Source organism: Bos indicus x Bos taurus, chromosome 2 (assembly GCF_003369695.1).
Source record: "Bos indicus x Bos taurus breed Angus x Brahman F1 hybrid chromosome 2, Bos_hybrid_MaternalHap_v2.0, whole genome shotgun sequence".
Classification (NCBI taxonomy): Eukaryota; Metazoa; Chordata; class Mammalia; order Artiodactyla; family Bovidae; genus Bos; species Bos indicus x Bos taurus.
The window spans coordinates 129,102,553-129,130,030 of record NC_040077.1 but is presented as its reverse complement, the minus strand read 5'-3'; the positions used below and the strand labels follow the sequence as shown (position 1 = coordinate 129,130,030).

Here is a 27,478-nt window from a genome sequence, read left to right as displayed (position 1 = left end):
AGACTTAGAAAAGGAAATCTTGGGTAAAAATCCTATTAGAACACAGGGCTTCATCAAAATGTGAAACTTTGGTTCTTTGAAAGACGTTGTTAAGGTAATAAAAAGTCAAAGACTGGGAGAAATATTTGCAAATCATGTATTTGATAAAGGAAAGTGAAGTCGCTCAGTCGTGTCCAACTCTTTGCGACTCCATAGACTGTAGCCTACCAGGCTCCTCTGTCCATGGGATTTTCCAGGCAATAGTACTGGAGTGGATTGCCATTTTCTTCTCCAGGGGATCTTCCCAACCCAGGGATTGAACCCAGGTCTCCCACATTGTAGACAAACGCTTTACCACCTGAGCTACCAGGGAAGTCCAGTAACCAAAATATATAAAGAACTCTCAAAAGAGTCAAAACTTTCATTAGATTCTTAAAGGAATCTGGATCCTCCTCAAAATATTAACAACTATTGGTTTATAATGCTCAACTTGGAGAATTATCAGCTTGGAGAATTCAGAGGTTGACCAATAGCCAAATGTACAGCCGGGAGTTTAGAATCCTGCCCCAGCTCCCTGTATTGAGAGCTTGCCTTGCAACATTTTACCAAAGTTGCCATAATGTCTAATCCTAGATAACCCTCCAAAGATGACAATGATTCATCAAATACTGATGCTTCAAGAGTAGGTGATTTTATCCTCGTTTTACCTTGGGAGGATCACATAGCCTCTGGGAACCTTTTTTCCTCTTGCATGAGGCCCCCCCGGATATGCAATGACAGAATACCTCCCGTTTCTACAGACTTTCTTTTATGAGTGGCTTGTGTGGTGAAAAATCAGAAGTGAAGTCACCAGTCCTGCTAAAGGGAATGAAATTGATACATCAACTCCTTTCATTTATCCAAGACATGTTTTTTTGCCTCCCTATTCTCAGTCAAACATTTGCTAGGGACTGAAGATACAATGGTGAGCAAAACACAGTGATTTCTTGGAGGATATAAAAATCTAGTGGAGGAGACAAAGAAGTAAACAGTCATTTACAAAACAGGAATAAAGTGCTTTGACTGGAATAAACCCAGGGAACACTGAACAGGAACACCTGATTCAGTCTTGTGGGATCAGGAAAGGTTCTCTGGAACAAGCTAGGCATGGAGACCTGAAGGATGAGAAGTTGACCAGAAGAGTGGAGAGAAAGAGATGCAGCTTGGAGAGTGCTGCAAGTGCAGGGAAAGTGCAGAGAATAGAAGCTCAGGAGGGCAGCAGAGGCCAGATCTTGTTCACTTCCTCACACATCACACACTGTGCCACTGGCAATGGAAAGCATGAGAAAGTTTTGCACAGAAGAATGGCAAGAATGGGTTTGCCCTTCAGAAAGATCATTCTAGCTGCAGCTAGGGAGAATAGTTGGAAGGGAGTTGAAAATAGAGAGGACCAATTAAGAGGTTGTTTCAGTAAGCAGGATGTAGCTTGGGGATGGTCTAAATAATTGCAACTAATATTTTGAGCTCTATTATTTCATTTAATCTTTGCAATTCTATGAGGTAGGTATAATTACCCACCACTTTACAGATGGGAAATCCAAGGAACAGAGAAGCTAAGTAACTTGCCCAAGGTTTCATAAGTGAGGGCAATAGAGAAAGCAGGTAGATAGATTTGAGAAATATTTAAGAGGTGGCAAGGTAATGACTGAAAGACTAATTATGCAACTGATTTTCATGATTGCTGTTGGAAGGGTGGCTTAAGGAGGAGTTTTCAAATATGAAATATAAGTTTCTAGCATGGATGACTAGACCATGACTGAGTTTGGAAGTACAGAAGTAGCAGGTGAAAGGTGATGATGGTGATAGAACAAAGTGGTAGATTCAGTTTCAGGTCTGCCTGGGTAATTTCCAAGTGATGTCTACAAGGCAGCCCACAGGGGATGCTATGAAATTCAAAGTGAGATTTTGATATCAGCCTCGGTCTCTCCCAAAGGGAAAAACAAAAGCACCTTTGAAGAAGGTAAAAATGATACAGACTTTGCATATGAACCATTTAGGAAAACAGATAAATACAATGAGATTCACCATGACACCATTTTAGGTCATTACAGGGTAATTTTCTTCAATCCGTTTTACCCCTCAGTTGTTTTTCACTAACAACCTTTTTATCTTGAAGTCTCCTAGAAATAAGGAGGTCCCAGTCGGCTGCTCCTCTGCTGTACAGAGATGGGTATCTAACCAATGCTTCAAAGAGTAAGTTTCTCCTGAGGCACAGGAACTCCTTTTTTGCAGGAACACTAACCTTTGAAACACTATGAAACCATTTAACAAATTATCATTTCAATGGACTCAGTGGAGTCCTAATGGCCTGGAAGCACAGCCCTAACCAAGGGCTAGCCACCTAGAGAAAATTCAGGGAAGGAAATCTGCCTCTATTAGAATAATGGTAAAATATTAATATATTAAATACCCCGAAGGAGAAGTGCCAGGTCAATTTCTCCACCATTTTCCTTGAACTTTCCTTTCCAGAAATAAAAAATGCTGAACATGTAGGAAGGAGAAAAAAAGTTTTAAGAAATGTTTATGCCAACTGCCTCCATGGAGATCCAGTGGTTAGATTCTGAGCTTTCACTGCCAAGGGCACAGGTTTCATCCCTGGTTGGGGAAGTAAGATCCCACAAGCCATGTGGCACAGCCCCTCATCACCCCCCACCCCCAAAAAGTCTGATAATTTATAAAATCTCTTTCCAGTCTTGGCTATAGGGTAAATTAAAAATTTTCTTTCATATTTGTATTTTCCCCCAGTTTAAAGCACTTCTACTCCCTACCTCTGTCTAAATTGGTCTTCCATTAAAAAAAAAAAAAAAAGGCTTCCCAAGATAAAATTACTTGTAAGAAATTTGAAGATTGTGGCCACAAAATACCAGAAAATAATCACTGCCTTAGGCAGACTGTGAAATTTTGTCATGAATTGAGAGTCTGTGACTATTTTTAAGACATCTCTCTGTTCTGGGATCCTAATACTAATTTAGTAGAAACTGTTTTAGTATTAACAGATACCCAAAAATATCTCCTTCAAGCAATATGGCCTCCCCTCATTTTTTTCCTTTTTTTTTTTTTTTTTGCTTTTGTTTTCCTTCCCCAAAGTTAATGAGTTACCCATACCAAATATTTCTATGTTGCTTTGTCATCAGCCTAATCTTCACAGGAAATGTCTAGGTTTTTGCATCTCCCCCAAATATGGCAATATCCAAAAGGCTGACCAATATGTGAAGACACTTCCCAGATTCCCACAAGAACATCTGTACAAAGGCATCAATATAAAAAACCAATTGTGCCCAATTTTAATGAATCTGATGAAAAGCTGTTTTGTGAATTGGTGCTGAATTACTAAAATAATTCTTCACTTTTTGATTTTAAAAATTTTACTTTTAATTACAGAATATTGTTAGAATACAGATGTAGATAGACACTAATATAACTGTGACCAATACCAGAAGGAAAACTGTGCTACATACTTAACTTGTTCACTCACTCTCCACAATCATAGAAAACAGGCACAATGTGTTCAGGGTATGTGCAGAAGCAGCCAGAGACTTGGGAGCAGAAGGCATGCAGAAAGCTTTAGCAAAGAGAGACTGATGCATAACTTTACACAGAGTTCAACGCAGCAAATGGGCAACAACTGGCAGGAAGAGAGGATAGAGCTGGTCTGGCCCTCTGCCCTTTTAACTTCCCAACTGGAGTGTACATGTCTGGAGAGAAGGCTGGGGCACTTAGAAGCCAAGAGCAGCAGAAGGAACAGGCTGGGGGTAAGGCAGGAGAATAGGGAAAGAAAAGCGGGTAAAATACAGTTAGGTCATGGAGATGATGTCTTCTCTGGCCACTCTGAAGCTAATGCCCCTAGCAGCTCACAGAAACAACAGGAGAATTTTGATATTCATTAAAACCATCAGCAACACTGATATGGGAAAAAGACATGTTTGAGTTTAGTCATCAAGAACATGTAAGTCATTCAACAATTAAAATATGAATACCCACAGCTAGATTTCGTATAGAACAAAGAACATGCTCCCTGCCCGATTCTGTATTTAAATAGGAGTGCCAACAGAAAGACATCTACTTTGTGGAGTATTTCACTGTTACTTCTGAGGTTGTGTTATTGCAAAGGATGCAGACCCACAGGGCGGTGGGTCACAGGAAATCACTATAGTACACTACCCAAGAAAGACCACTGGCTCTTTTAACACCAAGTCCCAAAGAGTTATGGCACAAGTTTTTCAAATGTTACAACACTCACAATAAAGCACAGTATTTGGGGCAGACTCAAAAAAAAAATATTCCTTACTCTAGCCCCCATTCCTGGACATCAATTCCCTCCCACCCCCACCCCCAAATGCTTGGATAAGCATCAACATTCGGGATATTTCTTAATTCCTATTTGAGCTCAGATAAGGAGAACTGACATTACTGGGCTTAAATTGGGTCAACGCTGACATAAACCACTTAAATTTGTAAGCTGAGAGAATGGAAATACATTCCTATCTAGGTTTATTAATTCCTTGTGACTAGGGCAAAGAGAAAGTCATTCAGTCTGAGACTAGGACAATCAACCTATTTGGTAATTATCTCCAACAGACTAATACGTATAAACAAGTGCTTGGTTCTGTACAGATCTTTCAGGAGAGTGCACACAAGAGCACTAGTGTTTAAGTTTTTTTCATAAAGAATGAACAAAAGGACATTTCTCACATTAGAGTTATGTCAGTTTTTCTGTCACATGATCAACATCACCCAAGAGCATGCTAATTCAGTGTGAATTCAGTTTCTGCTATTGGAAAAACATCAAGAATACACATTTCACTGTACATACACATGCCCTTATGCAAGCTAAGATAAACACTGGGATGTGGCCCTTATCAAATCCTAGAGTTAGCAGTATAGGGAGACTTGATCTTATAGGGTAGAGGTGAAAGAACACAGAAACGACCTGATTCCTTGGGAAGGAACTCTATGCTTCCTACCCCAGTCAATTCCACTTGCTCCTTACACTCCACCATCACTTATGGTCCTAGCTTTCCTTGAAGATATTTTCCCTACAATATTCCCTACAGTGATCCCCAAAGAAAATACATAAATTCTGATCAATGGCAATAACAACAGTGGGCATCTCTTGCTAAAATCACCACTGTTGATGAGTCCTTGGTCCCCAAATCTGTGTCTCATTTTTCCTTTCAATCTGAATCTTCAGTTAGCTTTCACAAAGAGGAAAGCTTTAAAAAAAGTTAATTAGAAACAATGAGGAGAAAAGCAATGATCATTGCCTTCACCGTGCAGAATCCTGCTCTCAGGAAGATAGAAAGATACAAATGCATGAGCAACTCAAGGAGAAAGCCCTTTGAAGGGAAGATGTGTGATATGATGGTGAGTGAATAGGTGTGGCAATTCAGGTAAAGTCTCTGGTGGTTTTGTTCCAAAGCAGCTGTGACCACCCTATCACAGTTCAACATTTCTCCTAGTATAGCTCTTTGGGTCAAGGATGGGAGAAATTACTTTGAAAGATTTACTCCATTTCCAGGCCTGAGCATTTACCAGCATTTATCACCTGGTCTTCAGATTTCCAGTTATTTGTGAGGCTGATTTTGATGAAATAATTCGTTAGTATTGGATGAATACAAATCACTATTTTGGAAAAGGGAATAATATTCCCAAAGCCATGGGTCAGAATTTCAAGTGGCTTGTCTTCTGTGATGTTTTAAATGGTGACCCACAGCAAAGAAATTCAGTACAGTAAGAGAAGCTTCAGTCTTGAGAGAGCTCTTTGATATCAAATACAATTGTACCTTCAAATGAATCATTTCCCAGTCGTAATTACAGGACTTAGTCAGTGTGCACTCTCTTATGTTTAATAAGAGCTGAGCTCCGGCTGAAACTCTTCTCACATTCTGTGCATTCATAAGGCTTTTCTCCCGTATGAACTCTTTGATGTGTGATGAGGTTGGAGCTCTGGGTGAATCCTTTTCCACACTGCACACACTCATAGGGTTTCTCTCCTGTGTGGGTTCTCTGGTGTTTAATCAGGTCCGACCTTTCACCAAAGCTTCGCCAACACTCGTTGCACTCATAGGGCTTCTCTCCAGTGTGAATTTTCTGGTGTGTGATTAGGTGAGAGCTCCGGCTGAAGCTTTTCCCACAGGCATTACATTCATATGGCTTTTCCCCAGTGTGGGTTCTCTGGTGCTGAACCAAGTGTGAGATGCGGCTGAAATTCTCCCCACATTCATTACAGTGGTACGGCTTTTCCCCCGTGTGGGCTCTGCGATGGCGCACAAGGTCAGAGTTCTGACTGAAATTCTTCCCACACTCATCACACTTGTAGGGTCTCTCCCCGGTGTGGACACGATAGTGTTTGATGAGATCAGATCTCTCACTGAAGCCTCGCCCGCATTCGTTACATTCATAAGGCTTCTCACCTGTGTGGGTCCTCTGGTGCTGAGCTAGGTGAGAGCTCCGGCTGAAGCTTTTCCCACACTCCTCACACTCGTAGGGTTTTTCCCCACTGTGGGTCCTTTGGTGCTGGATGAGGTGAGACAGCCGGCAAAAACTCTTCCCACACTCGTTACATTTGTGAGGCTTTTCTCCAGTGTGGATTGTCTGATGCTGAATGAGGTGAGAGCTTCTTCCAAAACTTTTCCCACATTCATTACAGTCATAGGGCCTCTCCCCAGTGTGTGTTCTTTGATGTTGAATAAGGTGGGAACTTCGACTGAAGCCCTTCCCACATTCATAACACTTATAGGGTCTGTCACCCGTGTGGGTTTTCTGATGCCGATTAAGGTCTGAGATCTGACTAAAGGCCTTTCCACAATGAGAACATATATGATATCGGATGCTTGTGTGGACTTCTTTGTGGACAAGCAGATCTGTGACTTGTTGGAGAGGATAGCTTACCCACTCTTCTGCCGTTAAATCTCCCCATTGTCTTTCTGATCTATCCCTGTTGTCAAAGGCCTCTTCACTTTCAGGATTTTCCTCAGTATTTCCAACAGGTCTTTCAGATGCAGTCTCAAATTCTACATCTTCACTAATCTCTTGCTTTGGATTCACCTCGTTTTCACTCCTGATTTCAAAATCTGTAATAAAGGGTAAAGAATATTATTGGTAAACACACACAAAAATGATCTACTGTGGGGTGGGCACTGTGCTAAGTTCTTTATGTGAATTACCTCAACCACACTGAGCACCAGACATCATGATGCTGCTGCTGCTGCTGCTAAGTCGCTTCAGTCGTGTCCAACTCTGTGCGACCCCATAGACGGCAGCCCACTAGGCTCCCCATCCCTGGGATTCTCCAGGCAAGAACACTGGAGTGGGTTGCCAATTCCTTCTCCAATGCGTGAAAGTGAAAAGTGAAAGTGAAGTCGCTCAGTCGTGTCTGACTCTTTGCGACCCCATGGACTGCAGCCTACCAGGCTCCTCCATCCATGGGATTTTCCAGGCAAGAGTACTGGAGTGGGGTGCCATTGCCTTCTCCAGACATCATGATGATTTCCACTTTATGAATGAGAAATCCAAGGTCCACAGAAGTGGTTCACAAAAGGTTATACAGTAGTAAATGGTGAAGCTAAGATACAAATCCAGGTGTCTGATAAAAGTTAATGCTTTGTATCACTACAGTTAATGGTTCTTTATTCAAAGTATATATGTTTCTGGTGTTTCAAAAGAAGAAAACCAGAAATAGGAAATATAAAAATTCTAGGGACTTCCCTAGTGGTCCAGTGGCCAAGACTTCAAGCTCCTAATGCAGGGGGCCAGGGTTCGATCCCTGGTCAGGGAACTAGATCCCACATGCTGTAACTAAAACCGTGTGCCACAACTAAGCCCCAGCACAGCCAGATAAATCAACATATATATAAAAGAAATAGAAATGACTCTAAATTAGAGCTTCTAAAAGCCAAGAGCCTAGATATTTTACATGTGAACGCATGTGTGTGTGTATTGTATGTTCTTAACTTGTCTTCATCATTAGCATTATTTAATATCTACTAAGCACCTACTAGGGGAAAAAAATGGACTTACTGGGTTAGCATTGGAGAAAAACAGATTTTTATCAATCTATATCAAGTCTCACTCGACAGGAAAAATGACTGCCAAATGTTACTTGCTACTTTTCAGTGGCTTTTTTTTTTTTTTTTTGGTACTTTTTTTTTCCTGCCTCACCATGCAGCTTTTTGGGATCTTAGTTCCCCGATCAGGAATTGAACTCACACCCTCTGCATTGGAAGAACACAGTCTTAAGCACTGGACTGCCAGGGAAGTCTCCCTCACTGGCCTTTTAATGCAAACAGAAGTGAGACAGTTGGAGAAGGCAAAAAAGATGCCTGGCTCAGAATACTCTTGGCATTGACTAGGTAAAGACTTTAAAAGAAAATCAAAATACACAAAGTCACTATGTATAAGAAACTTTCTACCAGTCACTGCTTTTCCAAGTTGTGTCTCTTGGTACACTTTTTAGAAAGAGGTTACTAGGTATTCTGGGGAAAAAAGGTCCATGGATAAATTAGTTTGGTAAATGGTGCTTACAACATCCTCTTCTCAGAAATCCAAAATGCCCTGATACCAGATTATAGGTTCTGAGGAGTCTGAAGGTAAAGAAGTCTCGTAACATTATTTAACCTATTCCCAAACTTATTTGGGCAAGAAACTTGTTTGTTTTTTTTTGGTGCTTCCATGTTTCCATCTTTCTAACAAGCATTCCTTGGGCTGGACAACTGACATATACATTCACATTTCTTTAAGATTCTCATTTCTTGTTTTTGTTGGAATAAGTGGAATACTTGGGTTCCTGACTACATCAGATCTGGGTAGAGACGTCATTTATAGTTGCATTTCTAAAGGAAGGATCCAAGAAAGTTGAGACATCAGAGAGAGTCCAGGTTAAATAGGAAACCCTTCAGAGTTGCCATTTGTTTGTTAAAAGTTATGGGGATAAAGCTTTCAGAAAAAGAAATAATCCTAATGAATGGCAGATAACTTAGTGAACCATACATGGTTGCGAACTTCTGTCAAGTCCTAACAGGAGACAAAGTGAGTCAAAAGACTGTTCGGCTCAAGAACAGTTTATTCTAGTTGCACCCAGACAAAAGGGTATCTCAGAGAAAAGACAGGTTTGCAGGCCATTAAAAAAAATTAGCTTCCCTCTTTAATAGAATTTGTGATCTCATTTAGTTCAGGATTCTCTTGGAACAGCATCTGACACACTCAAAATCTATGATCAACTCTGAAACATCTCTAGACAAGTACCTACTCTGGATAAATAAAGGACCTGAGGCAAAGCTAGGGCTCTGAAGCCAAAACAAACACAAAAAGGTGGCTTTTGCCCTCCTGTCAACCTCGGTCAGCACCCCTTCATCTTCTAGTAAAAGCACCATTTACAGGGGCATTTATAACCTGGCAAGTACCATTATGTCAGACCTGTTTGGTCAGTGATCTGTACAAACAGGCTGGAGAATGGCAAATGATTCAGGGCGCAAGAAATCTGAGTGTTTCTAAAATGTGCAGAAACAATCTTTCATCCTAGACAATATGACCTTGATATTCCCTCACTCAAAGATCTGCCTGAGGGCTCAGCCCACGCCAAAATCTAATTAGGTGCTTTAAAAGTCAAGTAACTAGTTTGTGTTGAAAGAGCTAAGGCATTTTTGATAGTCTCAAAAAACGTGGGGTGGAGAAAGAGAATTCTTACCTAATGAGACAACATTTCCATAATTCTCCTGCATAACATCCCTGTAAATGTCCCTTTGTGTAGGGTCCAGAGGTCTCCATTCTTCACGGGTGAGGTACATGGCCATATCTTCAAATGTCACAGGTGCCTGAAATCACACATTGCTTCCTCAATACTGGGTATCTAGGAAGTTAGTACCAATTTTTCTTCTTGAAATGAGAGACATGGCTGGAATTGTTGAGAAGGCAAAAGGCATTAGGTCTGATATGTAGAGTCCAAAGAAGAAATAAGTAAGCAACAAAGAGATGTGGTTCAGGAGAGAGCAATTTATGAGCAGATTGCTTTGGTCCCATGGCCGGATACCCCTGCCCTCCTCTTAACAGTACTCTTCTCAGAACACATCGAGCATCTACATCATTCCATACCTTTACCTACAACGCTCCCCTTTTCTTGGAATATCTTCCTCGGACTAGTGAAATCCTACTATTCCTTAAAACCCTGTTCCAGCACCAGCTGTTCGTCAGTCCCCACCCCTCGCCCATTCCGCCGCTCTGCTCCACTCCTCCTCCCACACCTCAGAGAGAATACTCGCACTTCTTGGTTCCCACAGCACCTTGCTCCTACAGAAAACAGTGCTTTTATCACGCTAGTTTCATGGCTAACCGGATGCATCTGTCTTCCTACAGATTGTGAGCAAACAGGGAGGGCACGTTCCATCCATCTTTGTCTCCCTAGTATTGAAAGGCAAACAGCAGGTGTTCAATAAATGCTTGTTTGTGGCTATACGGTCCTGATACTGGGTCTCTGGAGGCAGAATGGCCAAGCAAGCGAATTACTAATCCCAGGGAATTTCCCACAGGGATTTGCAGAGCAAAGAAACGCGGGGACGAGGTGGTTAAGCACAGGCAGGGTCCAAGAAGCCACCCCCGGCTTACCTGGGACCCAGCCATGAGCAGGGTGGCTGCCATCTCGGGCTCAAGGATTCGCCTCCCAGGAGAGAGAGCAGGAAAAGCAGCTAGCAGACAGCGCTATAGGAGGCGAAAAGCAGGGCGTGAGGCACAGAAACAGGCCCTGCCCACTCCCCAGGGCTGGAGTTCTGGCCGCCCAGGCGGGTGGGGAGGGCCCTGAACCCGGGCCGGGTCACTCTCCTCCCTGACCCTCGAGCGCGACCCGCCCTCTGTGTCTCCGACGCCAAGGGGTGGAGGCTGCCAGAATTTAATAAGACAACCCCCTGGCTCGGTCCCTCCCGGACCCGGGGGTCAAGCCGATGTTCTCTCAGGGAGGAGGCTCTCAGCCCAGCCCACAGAACGCCTCTGCTCCTCCATGTCGAGGCTGGGCCCTTTCCGGCAGCTGCCTCGGCCAATCAGCGAGCGAAGCTCCCAAAGCGCTCTGCCAATTAGATGCCGAGTATTAGGCCCGCCTCTCGTAGCCCGGCAGAGCCCCTTTAGCGCGCCTGCGCCCGTCCCCGTGGCCTGTCGGGAGTTGGAGTTCCATTCTGTCGTACAAAGGCCAGTCAAGAGGCCAAAAGCCACACGGAGGGAAAGAACAAAAGGGTGAAGAAAAAAATCGCGTCCTCCTAGCCAGGGCGGAGTATCTTTCACTTTCTTCTCTTGGAGAGCGCAGTCGGATTAAGCCAGAGAGGTTGCCCTGCTTCTCCTCACACCCCTAGAAGTTTATCTTGAGTCGAGCTTAAATTAAGCTTAACTGCGACATCGAGCCTAATATAAGTGCTAGCCTGTGCTGGGTTCCTCTGGAATTAGCTCTCATCTGACGACCCCGGCCTGAGAGGAAAGCAGCAGCCGCCCACTCCCCAGGGGAGACTCGGCGGCCGCGCTGGAACTTTGAGCTCCACCCACGCACTACATCTCCCAGCAGCCACCGCGGCATTCTCACACTGCTGCGCAGACTACAACTCCCAGGAGACACCGCGCAGCCCTTCCGTAGGAGAGAGAGGTCCGCGGCAGGGCCCGGCTGGGACTCGGCTCTATCGCTGTTAACCCTGTAGGGGTGTCCGACCGCGTCCTTCTAAAACGGGCTCCCCTTGAGGGGCCGGCTGAGTTGCGCCTAGCGGAGGGGAGGCAAAAGCCGGAGCGAAATCAGAAGAGAGGGTGGGTTATAGGGCGCGTAAGGTGGAGCGAGCAGGGCCCCGGGGTTCGGAAAGTCTGTCCTTATTATCCCTGAGGGCTTGCCTGCTAAAAGAGTTCCTGGCAGCCTCCCGCGTCGATGGGATCGTGGGCCTCTAATGGCTTAAGCCCAGCGGGCTCTCAGGATGTTAACAGCCCCTGACCGACTGAAGGCAGGAAGCCGAAAACCCGAATTGGGAACCAACAGACTCACCTCCTGGCCAGCAAAAGATGCGTTAGGTCTCAGGCTTCAAAAGATCCAAGAGGCCTCAAAACAGATTTCAAATCCTCAGGCAGAGTTCTCTTGAGACTGCAGACGTTTGGAAAGATTCTAGGAATCAGCGGCAGATCCTGGATATCTTAGATCTGCAGGTAGATCTCGAATCCGTAGACATGCAGGCAAAGCCCAGAGATGGTAGGCGGTTCCCAAAGACTCACAGAATTCCCGAAACATCAGACTCTGAGGCAGCTCAGAGAAACCACAGGCTCCTAGGCAGATCTCCGAGACCACAGCAGCTAGCCAAGAAATACCACCAGCAGCTAAGCTGCATTCAACTGGAGCTCTTCCGAACGGAAGGACTTTCAGCCTTCCCTTTCCCCAGCCAGGATGAGAATATGAGACAATGGAAGCGGAGCACTAGGGAGAGCAGGCATTCTGCGCGAAGGAGAGCTCCGAGCTCGCTGTAGCCTTGGAGAGGGAAGTGATGGAAAAAGAATATAGCAGCTTATTAGGGACTCCCACCCTCTTCAAGTTATAAATATCCCCAGAACCTTGGCCACGTGCCCAGAAGCCTGTTGTCTCTAACTGTACAGGAGACTTCTCTGCCTGGGCTGGGAAAGGGGCTTTTCTTTTGTTTTGCAGATATGTCCATCCACCAAGTGACTTGAATTTTTTTCATCAAACGTGACTCTAGGCTACGCTTTTATTAGTGAGTGTTCTGTTCCCAGTGCCCAGTTATTTATGGTTAATTAATCAAGTGTTTAAAAAGAACTCAGGACCCTACCCAGCCAGGAGGCAGACTCTCCCACTCCCCACTCTACATTGCCAACTGTGAGGTAAGAAATTTTTTAGATACCACAGAATTGTACCATCCCTCCCCCATCTAAAATTAATATGGGAACCACACACACACACACACACACACACACACACACACAATAGAATTGTAGAGGATCCCCAAGAGGCGGTGTCCTGAGTGGGAAGTGTGTGGGCATCAAGGTCAGACAGACCTAGGTTGGAATCCAGGCTGTGTATCCTTTGGAAAGTCATTTAATCGCTCCAGGCCCACTTCCCTTTCTGGTGAAATTGGGTAATCTGTACCTAAGGTGGTGGTGAGCAGTAAGATGATTTAAAGCATTCCATACAGAGAAAGCACTCAGATGATCGTTGATATTACTATTAATCCTGCCTTTGGTGGCAGGAGAGACTTTCAGAAAGCCTGTGGATATTTTCACTGGCTTAGAACATCTGGGAAGTCAAAGTGGCTGGATAGCTTTGGAGATCTGCTGGTAACCTTATTATCCAGAGTGCTTCAGTGAAAATCCAGAGGGAGCTGGCAGTTGAGTCAGTCTGTTGAGTTCAAGAGAACTGGTGTATTGAGCCAAGTAGAGCAGAAGTATTTGGGGCTACCCAAAACCCAGCCAGGTGAGGCATCACGCTCCCAGGGAAAGCTCTGGGACAAGGGAGAGAGATCAGCTCAGAGTTTGCAGGTTTCTAACTGGGGCGAAGGTGAGGTGAGTGCCCGAGCCCCTCAGCTCAGTGGGGCTCCCTTTTCATCCCTTCTCTGACAGATTGCTTTGTAAACTTTCTTAGGCCTTTTCTTTCCCCTTGTTCCAGAGCTTTAAGTCCTTCTTTGTCCTCTCGCCGCCGTTTCTTTTATTCCTCAGGCCTGCCTGGGGGCAGGACGACTCTCCAAGCCCAGCTTGGCTGCTTGCCTCCTCCTATGAGTAAGTGCTTTTCTCTTTTTTCACCTGGGACCCTCCAGAGGGTTGAGAAGAAGGGGGGCTGAGAGTGGACGGAAAGCATGAGTGCATTTGGTGGGGAAGAGGGGGAGGAAAGACGCTGGGTGAGGGGTTTCCTGTTGCAGCCTTCAGCTGGACTCTGAGGGTTGGGGTCACTGGAGAAGGAGGTGGCTTCCTGCCCCATTGTTAGGACTTCATTGTTTTCTTGAATACTACTGTGGGTGGGTTTTCAGTAACTAACTTGGAAAGCTGTGTTCCCATTTTTCAGCATACAATCAGCACCTACTGTGTGCAGAGGCAGCAGCACAGCCTGCCACTGGAGGAGGGGGCCAGGTGAACAGTTTCATCAGGGTCTCCAATTTAGGCTTTTGACAATGTCTCCAAATGGGGTTTTACATTATGTCACATCCACTGACCAATTTGATCAAAGAGCCTCCTTACATATCCTGAAGCTTGTTTCTTATTAACAGACTGCTGTGCCTACTAAGCACTATAAATTGTTATATCTTAATAAGTCTTGTATATATAATATAATGTATAAATACAATATATGATATTTATATAAATATATAATACGAGGAATGATGCTAAGGCTGAAACTCCAGTACTTTGGCCACCTCATGCGAAGAGTTGACTCATTGGAAAAGACTCTGATGCTGGGAGGGATTGGGGGCAGGAGGAGAAGGGGACGACAGAGGATAAGATGGCTGGATGGCATAACTGACTCGATGGACATGAGTCTGAGTGAACTCCGGGAGTTGGTGATGGACAGGGAGGCCTGGTGTGCTGCGATTCATGGGGTCACAGAGAGTCGGACACGACTGAGCGACTGAACTGAACTGATAATACAAAATATTATATTTCTTATGCTTTAATAAATCATATGTTTATTAATATTTATTAATATATCTTAAATCATATAATTATCTGTGAGCAGCACAATTATAATTTTTTGTATTTGGAAGTATTCATTTGCTAGACCTTGAAAAAGATGCCTCAATATTTGTGATCTTGTTGTCTCTTCATTTTGAAATATACCAAGAACATTAAAAAAATAAAAATCAGTGATCCGAAATCCTCTTTACCCCTGCTTGGAGCAGAGATGAAGATGTCCTCATCTTAGCACAAGGAGCTGGAAGCGTGGGGAACACACTGAGTTACAGACGGTCACTTCAGTCCAGATGCGAGAGCACTCAGATGAGCTAACTAGTCTGCTCCAAAGAGGGGCGGACTCAGAGCTTGGGGAGGTGGGTAGGGGAGGAGTCTTCACAGAGGAGGCGACGGAGCTGGCTCGCAGAGACCGTAGGAGTCTTGGAGGTGGAGAACGAGGGGAGGGAAAGCATTCCAGTCTTCCAGAACAGCATGTGCGCAGTCAGGGAGGCGTGAAAGGACAGAGCGTGTTTCAGAATGGTCAGGATTGGGTATGGTTGGAGGGAAGAACGTGGGGGTGGAGTGGCAGGGGAGGAAGCAGAGCAGGCACGGTCTCTTATGTCCCTTTGCCCGCCCGCCTGCCTGCCTCTGGCTCTGAGTGTGGGTCAGCAGTGCTGGTGACAAGGTGCAGATGGGGTGGGGGGTGGCCTGGGGTGAGAAGAGCAGATTGACTCTGCAGGAGGAGAGGGGGGAGGCGGGGACTGGGAAGCTCTTTCTGACCTCATGCATTTCAGTTGGTTTTCTCCTGAGAGTGTCACTACTTTGAAAAAATGTAAACAGTTGCATTAAAAATGTGCCACAGGCTTATTTAGTACTGTTTACTCTATTGACAGGCATCAGGCCTGATTCCACATTTACAGTGTATCTGTCCTATATCAGCTTGGCGCTGGGAGATAGGACACTGCCCGTCAGTGACTGCAAGGCTGCCGTGAGGATTACACGTGAGAACGGCTGCAAAGCGCAGGGGCCCAGAGGAGGGCCCTGGCACCCAGTGGCCACGATGGTCATGGGAGAGGCAAACGCAGCACAGACGCTGTCTCGGGTGAAACCGTGCTTCAGAGTGACTCAGAGTATGCGTGGGGCCCCGAGCTCAAGGCCAGATTCTGTCTCCTACAAGCAGATCACTCTCTGAACCTGGATTTCTCGGTCTGTAAAACCAGTATAATAATACAGTACATAGAGACATAAAGTAGAATAGGGCTTGCCAGGGACTTAGGGAAGGAGGAAATGGGGAATTGTTTAATAGGTACAGAAGTTTAGTTTTGCGAAACGAAAAGTTGTGGAGATCGGCTGAGCAACAGTGTGGATGTTCTTGGCATTGCTGGACTGTATGCACACTTAATGGTGAAGATGGCTAAGTTTTTGTTACGTGTATTTCCCCGCAATTTTAATTTTGTTGTTTTTGCGCACAACTTCATTTAAAACCCACCAGTTCTCAACCCACAAGTTTTAAACAAAACAGTATAATAATAGTAACCTAGTTCAGGGGGGTCTGAGGGTTAGTTGAGACAATATAAAGTACCGCCCTCCCACCCCCCGCCCCATACTCATACCAATAGCTGATACTCACTAACTGGGTGCTTTGTGTCAGGTGTGATTCTAATGAATGCTCACAACAACCCTATGAGCTCAGTGTTATTATTTCCATCATTTTACAAATGAAGGATGAAGGCATGACGTTTATATAATGTGCCCAAGATACTCAGCTAGTAAATGCTCAATAATTAATAAATAATATTGACACTGTCATACAAAGAAATTATCTTTGTCATGGTAGAATGCTGTGTAAAAATTAATAGCATTTCATGGTACTGTAGAAGTTCTGAGGAACCATATCTTTCAGCCAGGGGATCAGAGAAGACTTCATAGAAGACATGAGCCTCGAAGAAAGCGTAAGATTTGGACTGGGATGGGGGTGGGGTCAAAATAGGCAGCCACAGTTGGGAAGGTCCGTCAGGTTTGCAAGAACAGGACGAATAGCTCCCTTAGGCTGGCTATATCGTAAGAGGCAGCAAGGGGAGAAGGTAAACCACTAAAGACAGGCAGGAACTTTTAAAGTCAGACCAAGGACAGCTGGTGAAAATCCACTGAAAATGACTGAGGGAATGATGCTTAGAGCCACGCATGGCTCGTGCAGGTAAGGTAGGGGGTGTATTTTTATTTTTATGGCCATACTGCACAGCCTGTGGGATCTTAGTTCCCTCTCCAGGGATCAAACCTGTGCCCCCTGCATTGGAAGCTTGGAGTCTTAACCTCTGACTGCCAGGAAGTCCAGGTAGGGAGTGTTTTGAGTTGGGAGTATTTTGAGTCAAGTATGAGGCCTTTGCATCAATCCAAAAAAAAAAAAAAAAAAAAACCACCTGAGAGAAAATGTTGATGGTGGCAGTGGAGAGAAGGATTGGGCAAGGGAGACTCTAGAACTGATAACTGATAAGATGAAGAGGACAAGGGGAGAGGGTCAAAGATGGGTCTAAGTAAGGAAATAGTTGACAAACAGACAAGACAGGATTTAAGAAAGAGAAGATGTGAACTCAGTTTGTGACGGACTGGACTGAGAGGGCCAGTGGGGTACTTGGAGGAGAAACCAGATAGGCGCTTGGAGACTTAAGTCTCAAGCTCAAAAAAAAAGAAAAAACCAGACCCCCAGATCTAAGACCGAATTTGGTAGTCTGGATAAGACTAAGGCTTTTCTATAGGATTTCAGGTTTCTGTAACGCCTGAAATCATCTAAACTGATTGTAGGATCTTGACTGTGGTTTTCAAGGTCTTTTGGCCCTAGCATTCCTGGTGAGACTGTTGCTTCTGTCTCCCCTAAGGCCATCCTTTCCCCAACACCGCCTGCCTCCCCCCGCAACCACCCCTCGGAAAGGTAGCATTCTCTGCCCCTAGGAAGCCTTCGGGGGAGGTAGAATTAATACTGACTCCCTTGCAGTTCACACTCTCTTCATCTTTGAAATTAGGGAGGGCATGGATTAAACCACGTGTTCCCGACAACAGTGAATGCAAAGCCCACGTGATAAAGAGCACAGCTTGACCAGTGTGGCTGGAGCACCGTGGGTCAGGGAGAGGCCGAGGCAGCACTGCAGGACCCGGTAGGCTCTGCCACAAGCAGTGGGAAAACATGGAGGGCTGTAAAGGGGGCTGATGGAGAGGGGGGCTGCAACGTGATCAGATTTGCAGTTTCAAAAAGCCTATTCTGGTCAGTGCCGTGGAGAGCATGAATTGGAGGGGGTCCCGAGTGGATACAGGAAGACTGGCTGGGAAGGTCCTGATGCCTGCTGACCGACAGTCTGAGGCCTATTCATGCTTTTCTGTGTCCTCTCGTGAACGTAGATGTGAACTGCATAGATGTGGGAACTGGAGACGACTTGTTCTTCTGCTGTTTACTCTGACTCATCTCCTTTGTAAACAGGTTATTCAGGGTGGAGATTCAGTTTTGTGTTCTTTCCTTTGCTGTAAATCCCTGTGACAGCAGAAGCACAATGGATATTCAGATGGAGAAGTGAATACTGAAGATGGCCCAGGCTGCCATCTTTAAATAGCCCCAAAGTAGCATTTATTGACATCATTATATCAGTAGTGGTTGATATTTTGTTCTGCATTTGTTGTTGTTGTTGTTGAATCCATTTGGGGAGGGGTCCTTATTTTCCCAATGGGAGCCTTGACCAGGTGATTTCTGTGTCCTTTTGACATACTTCCATCATCCATCCAGTATTCCCTTGCCTTCTATTTTTTTTTAATTATGTATTAAAACAATTTATGTATTTTTATTTTTGGCTGCACTTTGTTACTCGGCTCAGTCATTCTCTAGTTGTGGTGAGCGGGGGCTTCTCTTTGTTGTGCCGCGTGGGCTTTACTTTCGGAGGGTGGGGGCTCCTCTCTAGTTGCGGTGTGCGGGGTTCTCCTTGCGGTGGCTTCTCTTGTTGCAGCGCCCCAGCTCTAGGGCTCCTGGGCTTCAGTAGCTGGGCGCATGGGCTCAATAGTTGTGGCGCACAGGCTCAGTTGCTCCATGGCCTGTGGAGTCTTCCCAAATCAGGGATCAAACCTAAGGGATCGAACCCATGTCTTTTGCATTGGCAGGCAAGTTCTTTACCACTGAGCCATGATGGAAGCCCTCTGCTTTTGATTTCTAGACATTTGGAGGGAGGCTTAAGATATTGCAGAGAAAAGTCTAGATATCTCAACCATGACTACTCAAAGCGTGGTCTGTGGATCAGCAGCATTGGAATCACCTGGGAGCTTATTGGAAATGAAAAAAATCTCAGGCCCCACCCCAGACCCACTGAATCAGAATATCTGCATTTTAACATGATCCTCAGGGGATTCCCACCCTTATGACAGCTGAAGAAGTACCTGGGTATCTTAAACAACGTCCCTCTGCCTTCCTGCAGGTAATATTCATACCTCAGGCATGTATCACATGCCATCATCCCATCTGGTATGGAGTCTGTGCCTGTGGGTCTCTTTCCCTGCCAGGCTGAGGGTTCCTGGAAGGTAGGGGCAGAGCACTGTGTCTGCCCCTGCATCTCTCATAGCCTCGAGCACAATGACAGGAAGCAGAAGACCAGAGTTTCAGTCTTGGATTTGATATTTGTGAGCTTTGGGTATTGTATCTTCTGTGAGTGAATTTTCCATCTTCCCAAAGGACCCATCCTACATCTGACTGCTAAAAAGCTGGAGATGGTGGCGGGTTTCTGTAGTTTATTTACAGGCTTCATCTATAGGAAGAGGCGGTTGGATATAAAGAGGAAAGTTATCACAAATTCCAGAGTGGATGATGCCAGGGCACATAAGAAACGTGAGCTGAAGTTACCCCAAAAACCTGCCCTAAGAGTGAGCCGCAAGGCAGATGGAAATGCTGTGAAGCAGGCACTAGGCCCACTCCCACTTTTAACGAGTAAGTAAATGACTCAGAGAGGTTAAGGGACTTGCCCAAGCTCCCAGGAGTTCACAAGCTCCTGCGTGCTCAGTTGTTAAGTCATGTCCTACTTTTTGCGACCCCAGGGACTAGAGCCCGCCAAGCTCCTCTGACAATGGGATTCTCCAGGCAAGAATACTGGAGTGGACTGCCATTTCCTTCTCCAGGGGATCTTCCTAACCCAGGGATTGAACCCATGTATCCTGCATTGGCAGGTGGATTCTTTACCACTGAGCCACCCGGGAAACCTCTTTTTGTTTCACAAGCTCTTACGAGTTAGCTATTTCAGGAAACAAGTGTCCAGGAGGCTCAGCCTAGGGCTGCTGGAAGGCCAGGGACAGTCAGAGACTGAGACTCAGGACAGATGCACCAGACCTGCTCCCAGGGCTTTTTCAGAAGGTTCCAGCTTTGCCTAAAGTTTCCTATTGGCTTAAAAAGCAAGCCAACTTCATCGTGGGAGAAGCACAACAGGGGCCTTGTGCCCTGAAGACTTCCTCTGTAGCTCAGGGCACAACAGAGCTGTGAGGAACGCATTGCCTGGGCCTGACGGGTTCCAAGGCTCAGGATCTCCCGGGGGCCACCAACTCAGGCACTGCTTCTTCACTCAGAAACTCTGAGCTCAAGATGATGTATGGCCTACCTAGAGGGACCAGGTCTGGAGTCCTCAGAGCCCTGCCCCCGACATCAGCTAGGAATAGGGAAGAGCAGAATGTTTGAGAAGAGATGAGGGGCGGGGAAGAGATCTTCCTACATGGTGTGGAAGTCATGTCTGCCTTAGCCAAATTTGATGCTGTGTGCCAACTGTTCCGCAAGTGTGACTCACAGTGGAGTGGGTAAGATCTGAGTCAGTCTGGTATTTTTCAACTCAGAAAAGACTGAAAGGTTCAGATGTGAGGGAAGGAACTCAAAGCAAAGGTCTGCCAGCTACTATCAAATATACTGCCCCTTAGCTCTGGGGCTCTGAAGTCTTGAGTTTTTCTGCAAGAGGTCTGTCCACATGGACTTAGAATCACCCGTTAGCCTCCCCCATTTGCCAGTGCCTGTCAATGTGCTTCTGCTCTACTGTGCTCAGTTGTGTCCGACCCTTTGTGACCCCATCGACTGAAGCCCACCAGGCTCCCCTTTCCGTGGAATTTTCTAGGCAAGAATACTGGAGTGGGTTGCCATTTCCTCCTCCAGCAGATCTTCCCAACCCAGGGATCGAACCCGCGTCTCCTGCAACTCCTGCATCAAAAGGGGGATTCTTTCCCTACTGAGCCACCTGGGAAGCCCATCCCTATTGATAAATGATTAGTAATTTGTAAAGGAATTCTCCCTCTGATCCCTAATGCCCCATTCAGAATTCAGCATTTCTCTTCATCTTAATTTTTATTTTTCTCCAGTTTACGAAGGGCTTGGTGGTTTCTCTTTGTTCTTCCTCACCTTGTTCACTGAAATCCTGGTTGGTGGTTCTGTCAGCAGAACTACAAAACCAAGAAGGCAACAGCGTTTTAGAACTTTCTTTGCGCCACTCAAAGAGGGTAAAGGCACGTGGAGGGGACGTGAAAGGGAAGGTGGGGTCTGGTGCCACGCAGGATTGTGTTCATTCACTCAGTCGTGCCCGACTCTTTGCGACCCCGCGGACTGTAGCCCGCCAGGCTCCTCGGTCCATGGGATTTTTCAGGCAAGAATACTGGAGTGGGTTGCTGTTTCCTCCTCCAGGGGATCTTCCCAGCCCAGGGATCAAACGTGCGTCTCCTGCATTGGCAGGCAGGTTCTTTACCACTGAGCCACCGGGGAAGCCTGGAGCCACACAGAGCAGTCCAGATCCCCGCCCTGTCACTCTTAGCGGCACAACCCTGAACAAATCACTCATCTGTAAAATGGGACCATAATGCCGATCCATGAAGAAAAAGATAAGCAATGAATGGAAATTTGATGCCGGACATGTGGTGGGCTCTGAATTTATGGTCAGAAACCACCATGATTATTACTCATAGCTTGGTTAGACAGCAGGCCTCCCACATGGCAGCAGACGCTACCTGGAAATTTTGTCCAAAGCCACGTAGCTGCCACCTCTAGTGGGACCTGCCTCTCCAACTTCCAAATTCCAGTTTCTCTCTGGGAATCAGGGAGGAGGAGTTGGGTTTGGAGCATGTAGAATGTCTTTTGCCCAACAGTAACACTCATAAAAGCTACTATTTATTGAGCAGTTACTCTGGGCTAAGCAGTATTAACATACATCAACTCATTTCCTCCTCATAGTCACCCTGTGAGATAAGCACCATTATAATACTTGCATTTTCACAGGGAAAGAAGTAGCTCAGACAGGTTAAATGACTTGCGAGCTCCCATGATACTAACAGGTAACAACTGTGAATAATAAGAATGGTGGTTTCTAGGCACCAGGCATATATACGCTCGGGACTTTTTTATGTGGTTGTACAGGTTGTTCACAAGAGAGCCTCCCCACAGGAGCAGGTTGGGGCTGAAACTCCATCCCTGCTGTTTCCCAAGTTCTGGACCCAAGTGCAAGGCTACATCTACCTGGAGGAAGAACACCTTTCCCTAATTTGACAAAGATACCATTTGAGCTGTCAGAGGCCCTGTGTTTTTTCACATGTATTACCTTCTCTAATCCTCAAAATAGCTCTGCGGGCTATATTCCTACCCTTATTTTATAGATGAGGAAATCCAGGCCTCGAGAGTTCAGGGCACTTGGCAAAGTCACTTTGTGAGTGATAAAGCTAGGATTTGAGCTTGATACCCAAGCCTGTGCTTGAAACCAGTATGCCATTATCCTGGCTTCACCTCTAAGTGCTCAACAGGTGAATGAAAGAAGAAAATACATAATCATCTGACTTTTACCCTAAAAAAACATGGCAGTTCTTATGAGGCCCCAGGGCCGTCAAGGCCCTTCGTAAAGTCATAGAAAGGTCAGGAATTTGGAGCACTGTCTTTCCGTGCTCCAAACTGCTTGACTTTATGCTCGTTAACCATTTCAGTAGCTCAATTTCCTCATCTCAAAGTGAGAGTAATATTATCAATGAACATTTCTCGTAGTGGTTGCAAAGCATGTGTATGTATGTAACAGTCTTCATAATCAGCCCGGGAGAAAGGCGTTAGCATCACCCTTTAGCTCAGGGAGGTGGTGACATGCTCAGGCTCACACAGTGAGTAGGGCAGCGTGGAGATGGGAAACCAGGGCTCCTGACTCCAGTCTCACGCTCAGTCCTCGCTAAGGACCTTACAACTTTTGAAGCACCTGCCGGCTGCCTGGTGACCCAGACAGCACACAGCACACATGCAAATCAGACGGCACTGGAAGGGGACATTAATCATGTGACCACACTCAGGTGGTTCAGAAGACGGGGTGGGAAGGAGCACTCCAGGAGCAGCCTTTGCTTGGCTCCCATGCCTGAAGACAAAACGGCCGCCTTTGCGGGAGCTGGGGCTGCCTGGGTGACAGCCTGGGGTAACGTAAGGCTTTTCCAGAGTTGCCTTAGGAGGGGAGGACGACCTGGGTGCATTTGAGAGCAGTGCCTGTTTGACAGGGCTCAGTCGTCCCCTGGCTGTGACCGGGCTCAAAGGAAACAGCATCTGTGGAAGCACTTTGCAGAGAGGTGTGGTCCAAGTGCAGAGGGCTATTGTTTTTCCTTCCCACCCCGCCCTCCCCGCAACCCCGGGGATCTCAGGATCTCCATCTGTGTTCAAATGACAGACTTGCCCATCCTGTGATAAAATGCCGGCTGCTGTCCCCACCCCAGCTGGGTGCTTTCCAAAACAAAAACGTGCACACACATGTGTCCTCTGGCCTTGCCTTCCCAACAATGCACTGCTATCTCCAGCTCTGCAGACCTGCTCTGTGCAGGCTGGCAAACTGCTCCCCCAGCCCCCATTTGGAGCTGTGTGCCTACTACTTCTTAAGTGGGGCGGCGCCTGAGGACGACAGGGGAGGAAGAAGGATACAGACATACAGACCTTCCAGCGATTGCCACACTCGTTGCATAAGACAAAGGTTGTCATGGGCTCATCAGCGCTGCGTGTCTGCACCTGAGAGAAAAAAGAGAGCGGGACCACTCGTGAAGTCGCCCACCCCGCTCTTGGACCTGCCACGGCTCCCACTGTAGAAGTAGGTCAAATCACAGAGGCTGGCGCCGTTATTCCCACGCCACTTTGGCAGTGCCCTCACCACTGAGACTCCATTGTGTGTGCATATGTTCTCCTCTCTCCTCGCGGGCCTGTCGGCTCCCTTCCAGTATCTCACTGGCTCAGCTTGACCTCTGCACTCTTGTTGATCCTTCTGAACTGACTGACCTCTCTTCTCTTGCTTCAAGACTCATCTCCTACAGGAAAAATGAACACATCCCGTTGGATGTACCTCTCTGATCAGAACTGAGTGAGCTGGAAGCACTCTTAGGGATCATTCCGTTTCTTCTTCATTTTACAGGTGGAAGAACAGAAGCCCGGAGAGGAAAGAGGATTTGAAGGTCATGGGGGATATTTAGTGTTGTTTTCTGGTTTCTTATCCCTTTAACTAGACCGTTCAGGTCCAGAAACCAGGTCTGCCCCAGCAAATCCCAGGCATTTCTGGATGTAACAACTGCTGTTCTGATTTTCTGCAGTCCACCCTGGACGGCCATGACATGTAGCAAGTTGTGGCTTTGAAGACTCTTAGCTGTGAATGGTGTCAGCTGGTGTCTGTGGGATGGGAGGGAGTCCCCGGCTAATGAGTGTGCCCAGCCGTGGGCCAGGAGGACACAGCACAGCACGGCCTTGTCACTGCAGAGCAGTGACACCCCAGCAGAGAGAACTCTGCAGACAGCAGGAACCTGCACACACATCTTTGGATTCCTGCATGGGAATTCTCCAAGGGACTCCTGGAAGGCAGGGCTGACTATTCCTGCTGCAACCACATGTCCCCAGGGGCAAGGTGCTTGCTTGACAAGCAGATGGGGGAATGAATAGAGTTCTAGAATAACAGAAAGTGAAGTTGCTCAGTCGTGTCCGACTCTTTGCAACCCCATGGACTGTAGCCTACCAGGCTTCTCTGTCCATGGGATTTTCCAGGCAATAGTACTGGAGTGGATTGCCATTTCCTTCTCCAGGGGATTTTCCTGACCCAGGGATTGAACCCAGGTCTCCCGCATTGTAGACAGGCGCTTTACCGTCTGAGCCAGAATAACTGAGCACTAATCCAAATCCAAGAATATTGGTGCCTCAAGGGCATAACATGTGTAACCCAGAAACAGGAGGCCAGGCCAGGGCAGTGGTCTTCACCCTCAGGACTCAGGGTTCAGTCCCTTAGGCTTTCCCACCAAGTTGGCTGGACTGGAGGCAGAAAGGTCTGGATCTGGGCTTATTATTCTTTCTGCCACTAACCGTCTTTGCCGCTTTAGACAAAGCCTGTCCGCTCTGGACCTCAGTCTTCCCGTGTGTGAAGTGAGGAAGCAGTTTTTATTGCCAAGTTCTCTTCCAACCATCTGTGACTCTGCAGAAGTTCTGTGCCCCCTGTAGGTCTGGTCTTCTTATGCTGGCTGCAGGACAGATCTGGTCGCACCTCACACAGATCTGGGTGCTTCTCTCTGGGTGCTTCTCTCTGCATCTTTTCTAGAAGCCACAGATGTACCATGCTGGTGAACCAAGACGTGCCCTCTCCACAGCCTAGCATTGTAGCCCCTCGTCCCCGCTGGCGTGTCCCTCAGCTCCTTCTGGTCGCCGCCCCCACACCATACCTGGTTGTAGGTGCAGTTCTTCTTCTTGCACTTGCTGCACTGGAAGAGGTCGGTGGTGGTGCCGCCGGTCTTGGCCATCTGGTGCTCACGGATGGCCTCTTGGGTCATGGCATTCCTCAGTTCCCTCAGCTCATCACTGGCCATTTCCTGGAGAAAAAGGAGTGTGCCCTTCAGGGCTAGGGAGCCCCCAGGAGCTCTACCCCACACCTGGGTTTCAGGGAGCTTGAACAGAGGAAGGGGGACATTCTGGACTGGAAGGAAGCCTGGCCCTGTCCCGGCTGGGGCAAGGCTTTACTGGAAGAGTCCCCGTTCTGCCTCTGGGTGGCAGGTAAAACCCCGGGCTCTGACCAGGCCAAGTACAGCAGGGCAAGTACGGGACAGCACAAGACAAACAGCGTCCGCCCAGAGTCAACAATCTCGTGTACATTTTCTCAGCTCTGGTGCTCACAACGCCCGCCAAGGACCTCAGGAACCTGCCTGAACCTTCCTGCTTAAGCTTATTTGACCACTGACCCCGTGATCTGTGATGTTCCCGTGTCCTTCCGGGCTGGACTTGACTGAAAGCCTGTCTAAGCTGTGATTACCATTCAGCCAGGCCATTGTGCCTGGTGGGAACCTTGGCCTCAACTCTCTACAACTTACTGCAGCTACCCCACCCAAGCAGGACCTGAGGCTCCTGGGTTCACACCACTGACTGCTCACCTGTGACTGCATCATGGAACATCTTTTTCTATAACGTTCCTATAGAATAGAGCCTCCTATCTCCTGTCAGCTCCCTGTAGACACCCAGTCTATGCATTATCCAGGCCCTCCCCTTTGTTTTGTCTATCTCCCTAGACATCTCACTTGCCTTGACCTTCTTCCAAAGAGAGGGGGACACCCAAGCTGGAGAGAGCTCTAGTTAGCCTCGGTTTAGGGGGAGGAAGATGGCTGAAGCTAATTTTTTTTTTTTTGGCTTCAGCACGTAGCATGTAGAATCTTAGTTCCCTGCTAGGGATGGAACCCATGCTCCCTGAAGTGGAAGTGTGGCGTCCTAACCACTGGACTGCCAGGGAATCCCCTGAACCTAATGTTAAAAGAGAATCTGGGGAGCTCCTTGGTGGTCCAGCGGTTAGGACTTGGTGCTTTCACTGCTGTGGACAAGGTTCAATCCCTGGTCGGGGAGCTGAGATCCTACACACCTTGTGGCATTTACCAAATTTAAAAAAAATAATAAGAGAGGATTTGGCACTGGCTAAACATTTTAATTACTACCATTTAGCCTGACCCCTTAAATCGTGGAGAACAGAGTTGGCCTAAAGGTCAAACAAATCTTGTGTGCTGATTTCTGCATTATAACCAATTATGTTTCCTGATAAAATGCAGATTCCTATGAATCCAAAACTCTATGGGCAGGCCCAGGAATATGCATTTTTACTAGTGCCCCCAAGTTATCACTGGAGAAGGAAATGGCAACCCACTTCAGTATTCTTGCCTAGAGAATCCCAGGGATGGGGGAGCCCTAGTGGGCTGCCGTCTATGGGGTTGCACAGAGTTGGACACGACTGAAGCGACTTCGCAGTAGCAGCCAAGTCATCCTGTGTACATGAAAGCTTAACTCCTAGTGTGTCAAGTGCAAGGACTAGGTCCTAACCACGGGCAGGGTATAGACAAAGCAAGTCATCACGCTCAGCTGTTTCCGACTCTTTTCAACCCCGCAGACTGTAGCCTGCCAGGCTCCTCTGTCCATAGGATTTCCCAGGTAAGAAAACTGGAATGGGTCGCCATTCCTTCTCCAGAGGATCTTTCCGACCCAGGGATCGAACCCACAGTTCCTGCAGCTCCTGTACTGCAGGTAGATTCTTTACTGCTGAGCCACTGGGAAAGCCCACAAGTCAACCCCAGGCTATATAAGCAAAAAGCAGCTGACTTTAATGTTGGGGGACTTTCCAGAGCATACTATATTTGTTCTTTCAAAGGGTACTGGATATCAATCTCTTGAATGCCTTTCACGGCACTGACACGCTGGTAAACTGGCTTTGGCCACGGCGGGTGGCTGACTTGTAGCATCCACCAATTTCCATGGTGTAAACAATCCCACCACAGCCTTTCAAGCTACTGATGTGATGTAACTGAACACAGAGTTGGGAACAGCTACACACGATCATCG

The 27,478-nt window shown here is 46.8% G+C and overlaps 2 protein-coding genes and 1 long non-coding RNA gene across 5 annotated transcripts in view; 1 reads left to right on the top strand and 2 right to left on the bottom strand.

Annotated features, from left to right (window-relative positions):
• Positions 1–3,365: 3,365 nt before the first annotated feature.
• Positions 3,366–12,544, bottom strand: ZNF436 (zinc finger protein 436). 2 transcript variants are annotated; one of them, XM_027520638.1, is made up of 4 exons: positions 12,020–12,544; positions 10,618–10,710; positions 9,704–9,830; positions 3,366–7,091 (listed from the first exon to the last, which is right to left on the bottom strand). In XM_027520638.1, the coding sequence occupies exons 2-4, from the start codon at positions 10,648–10,650 to the stop codon at positions 5,839–5,841; spliced, it is 1,413 nt and encodes a 470-aa protein (XP_027376439.1). In that variant the 5' UTR covers positions 10,651–10,710; positions 12,020–12,544; the 3' UTR covers positions 3,366–5,838. The 2 variants fall into 2 exon arrangements, with proteins under 2 accessions (XP_027376439.1, XP_027376446.1); XM_027520645.1 differs by lacking the exon at positions 10,618–10,710.
• LOC113879383 lies at positions 11,633–14,316 on the top strand. Its single transcript, XR_003507309.1, has 3 exons — positions 11,633–11,790; positions 12,668–12,861; positions 13,643–14,316. It is a non-coding gene; the product is annotated as an uncharacterized LOC113879383 (long non-coding RNA).
• A 6,648-nt stretch (positions 14,317–20,964) lies between these two features.
• The window catches only part of TCEA3 (transcription elongation factor A3), a 45,903-nt gene continuing 39,389 nt past the window's right edge, over positions 20,965–27,478 (bottom strand). For both annotated transcript variants that reach the window (XM_027520667.1, XM_027520657.1), the window contains 3 exons: positions 25,330–25,476; positions 23,576–23,647; positions 20,965–21,078 (listed from right to left, as the gene is read on the bottom strand). In XM_027520667.1, the coding sequence (XP_027376468.1) occupies positions 21,070–21,078; positions 23,576–23,647; positions 25,330–25,476 (228 nt within the window). In that variant the 3' untranslated portion in view covers positions 20,965–21,069. The remainder of the gene's footprint in view (positions 21,079–23,575; positions 23,648–25,329; positions 25,477–27,478) is intronic.

What these genes read in the sequence shown, in the direction of transcription:
- ZNF436 (XM_027520638.1), bottom strand. Translation starts at nt 10,650, where the DNA reads ATGGCAGCCACCCTGCTCATGGCTGGGTCCCAG. An exon ending in TGCTCATGGCTGGGTCCCAG is followed by an intron (nt 9,831 to 10,617) that starts GTAAGCCGGGGG and finishes GTGTGATTTCAG; the next exon opens with GCACCTGTGACATTTGAAGA. An exon ending in TGGAAATGTTGTCTCATTAG is followed by an intron (nt 7,092 to 9,703) that starts GTAAGAATTCTC and finishes CCTTTATTACAG; the next exon opens with ATTTTGAAATCAGGAGTGAA.